The 2,634-nt window shown below is 55.7% G+C and overlaps 1 protein-coding gene across 1 annotated transcript; it reads left to right on the top strand.

Annotated features, from left to right (window-relative positions):
• Positions 1-270: 270 nt before the first annotated feature.
• On the top strand, positions 271-797 carry NGA_2112900 (cbs domain multi-pass transmembrane; the record flags this gene model as incomplete). The annotated part of the gene is made up of 1 exon (XM_005854011.1): positions 271-797. A coding segment is annotated over one exon (527 nt), but the record flags the coding sequence as incomplete, so codon positions are not given.
• Positions 798-2,634: the final 1,837 nt, after the last annotated feature.

Raw genomic sequence — 2,634 nt, 5'->3', positions numbered from 1 at the left:
AACAAGGTGGTGGCGGACTGCATGGTGCCCTGGACAAGCGTCTGTTGTCTGGCAGTGGATGCGCCGCTCAACGAGGAAACGCTGAAGGCGATCCGAGCTGCTGGCTTCAGCCGACTGCCCGTGTGTTTTCGGCAGGGAGGGGGGAAGGAAGGAAGGGAGGGCGGGCGGGGAGGAAGTTCCGGGGGGGAAATGAACGGCACTCGAGAAGATGCACGGGCCTCAGGGAGGGAATGGAGGGAGGGAAGACGGGGAGAAGGGTGGGTGGGAAAGCGGGAGGCGGCCTCGGTGTGCGGATACGTGCTGACCAAGTCGTTGATCGAAGTGGATCCCCACGCGGGCCTGACGGTGGGCGCGATGAAGAAGCGGCTGGTGCGTTGCCCCATCGTGGTGGCGCCCTCCTGCCCCTTGATCGACATCCTCTCCACCTTTCAGCTCGGACACGCGCACCTGGCCCTGGTCAGTGAGGCACCGGAGGAGACTCTGGCCTGCCTGCTGGGCAAGGGCGAGGGCGAGGGCGGGCTCACGCCTGAGAGGATCGCGCCCGTGGGGATCATCACGCTGGAGGACGTGATGGAGATGATGCTCCAGACGGAGATCTGGGACGAGACAGATGTCAGGGAGAGGACGGAGAGCGTGTTGACGGCGGAGGAGGAGGAAGAGGAGAAAGAAATGAGCGTGGTGCCGACAGAGGGGAGACGCGAAGAAGCACAGGGAGCTTCTAGAAGCATGCGATCCTTCTCGCTGAGGGCGCACAGGAAGGGACCTGGGGACGGGCCAGGAAGAGAGGGAGGGCAGGACGAAGGGCGGGGAGGCTCCCCGTTCTCCGTGGGGAGGCATGCCAGCAAGTACGCCCACAGCCCCGCGCTCTTTCCGAGCATTGCGCACAATCAGGACGGTAGCCCCGTCAGTACCAATGTGAGCAGCATGACGAGCAGCCAGTCCCAGCTGAGCCTGGCCCGGGGGCTCAGCAGCAACAAAAGCGTGATAATTTCCAGCGCCATGATGGGTCGCTATCCGTCCCTGCCCCTCTCCACCCCCGCGGCTTCGGCAACCGCGCGTGCCCTGGCGGCGGCCGCAGCCGCTGCTGCCTCTGAAGAGGCCCCTCGACGTCCTTCTCCCTCCTTGGGCGGCGACGCGACGGTCAACACCTCCCTCCGGCCTATCTCCTTTGTCTCCTCCACCTCGACCTCTTCTTCCACCGCCTCATCTAACACAGTATACAACTGGTTACGGCTCCGGCATGCGGTCAAGCGCTACAGTCGCGCGCAACTCGAACAGCTGATGTTGGACGTGGAGGAAGAGGCGGAGCGGGAGAGAGGTGTGGAAGGGACAACAAAGGGAACTATAACGAGGGACGGGGGTCCAGTCGAGGAGGAGGAAGAGGGGCCAGAAGAGGACGGGTGGGAGAGAGAGGAAGCAGGGAGGACCCGGAAAGCAGGAGCAGAGGAGGGAGCGGGCGGCGAGAGGGTCGTGCAGCTGCAGAAGCTGTCCACTGTTTTGCACCGTAGTTTTCGTGGGGGAAGCCTGCGCGTGATCCGGGAAGGAAGAAAGGAAGGTGAGGATGTCCACGCGGGTGCCATCGCCATACCTCCTGATGTCCAAGAGGCCAACCCCGAGCTGGTCGAGGAGCTTATGAAGGAGTGAGGCGCGGCTAGAAAAGCGCGCACGGGAAGGGCGCAGCATATCCAATGAGAACCAGAAGAGGAGTAAAAGTTGAACAACCGATCAAAAACGACCGCAGCGAAAGCAGGCCAATGAGGAGTGATATGGATAGTTAAAAAACACTCTGCAATCTGCAGGGACAGATGATATCTTTGGCATTGCATTGAAACCGCCGTGGTGTGGAAAGCGAATAATATAATCGTCGTATCAGACACCCTTCAATGATTGTAATCTCATAGTTATCGGTTCCTCCCTCAGTCAAAGAATTGTCCCATATCCCTTTATTTTTTGTTTGATCTTTGTGTGTCTCTCCTCCCCCAATCTCTCAAGATAAATGTTCTATAGCCCAAAGGCGTAGAGTTTACGTTTTGTGGGCTGGTAGATGCACACGCTATGTCTTCTCGGTGCTCTATTTTCATTGATGTTCCTCCAGCTTTCTAGACCTAGACGATTGCTACTAAAAAGGAGGACGAAGGAGGGAGAAATAGAAGAATACGAAAAGGACCGGAGATACAGCAGAGGATAAGGGGGAATAAAAAGGAAGAGTGAGGGACTTGGTTGTGATGAGTGGGCTGGAGTAAAAGATTCAGCAAGAAGACCCCCTTTGAAATCTTATGAAGAGAGTCATGAAAAAGGAGATCCTTTGATAAAGAAAAAAAAAACGGAACTTATTGTGAAAGAGGGGTGTTCGTGTTCACGCTTTTAACTACTAGTAGGAGGTTGTGTTTGCTTGAGACGAGCTACAAACCACAAAGACCCTCAAACAAACAGCAATAGTAGCACATCGACTGTCAAACTTTGTGATATATACGTTTTAAAAATATTGTAGCGTTTTATTCGGAGGTTTATATCAATAAAAGCTATTTGCGAGCTCGTGATATTGCTACGTTGCCAGCGCAAGCGTTACAAGTTCAAACTGCTTTCAAACAAAAAACGACCACATGACAACCCCTACAATCCTGACACCGAACC

The sequence above is a fragment of the Nannochloropsis gaditana genome, assembly GCF_000240725.1.
Source record: "Nannochloropsis gaditana CCMP526 unplaced genomic scaffold scaffold651, whole genome shotgun sequence".
Lineage (NCBI taxonomy): Eukaryota > Eustigmatophyceae > Eustigmatales > Monodopsidaceae > Microchloropsis > Microchloropsis gaditana.
This window is presented reverse-complemented; position numbering and strand designations above follow the sequence as displayed.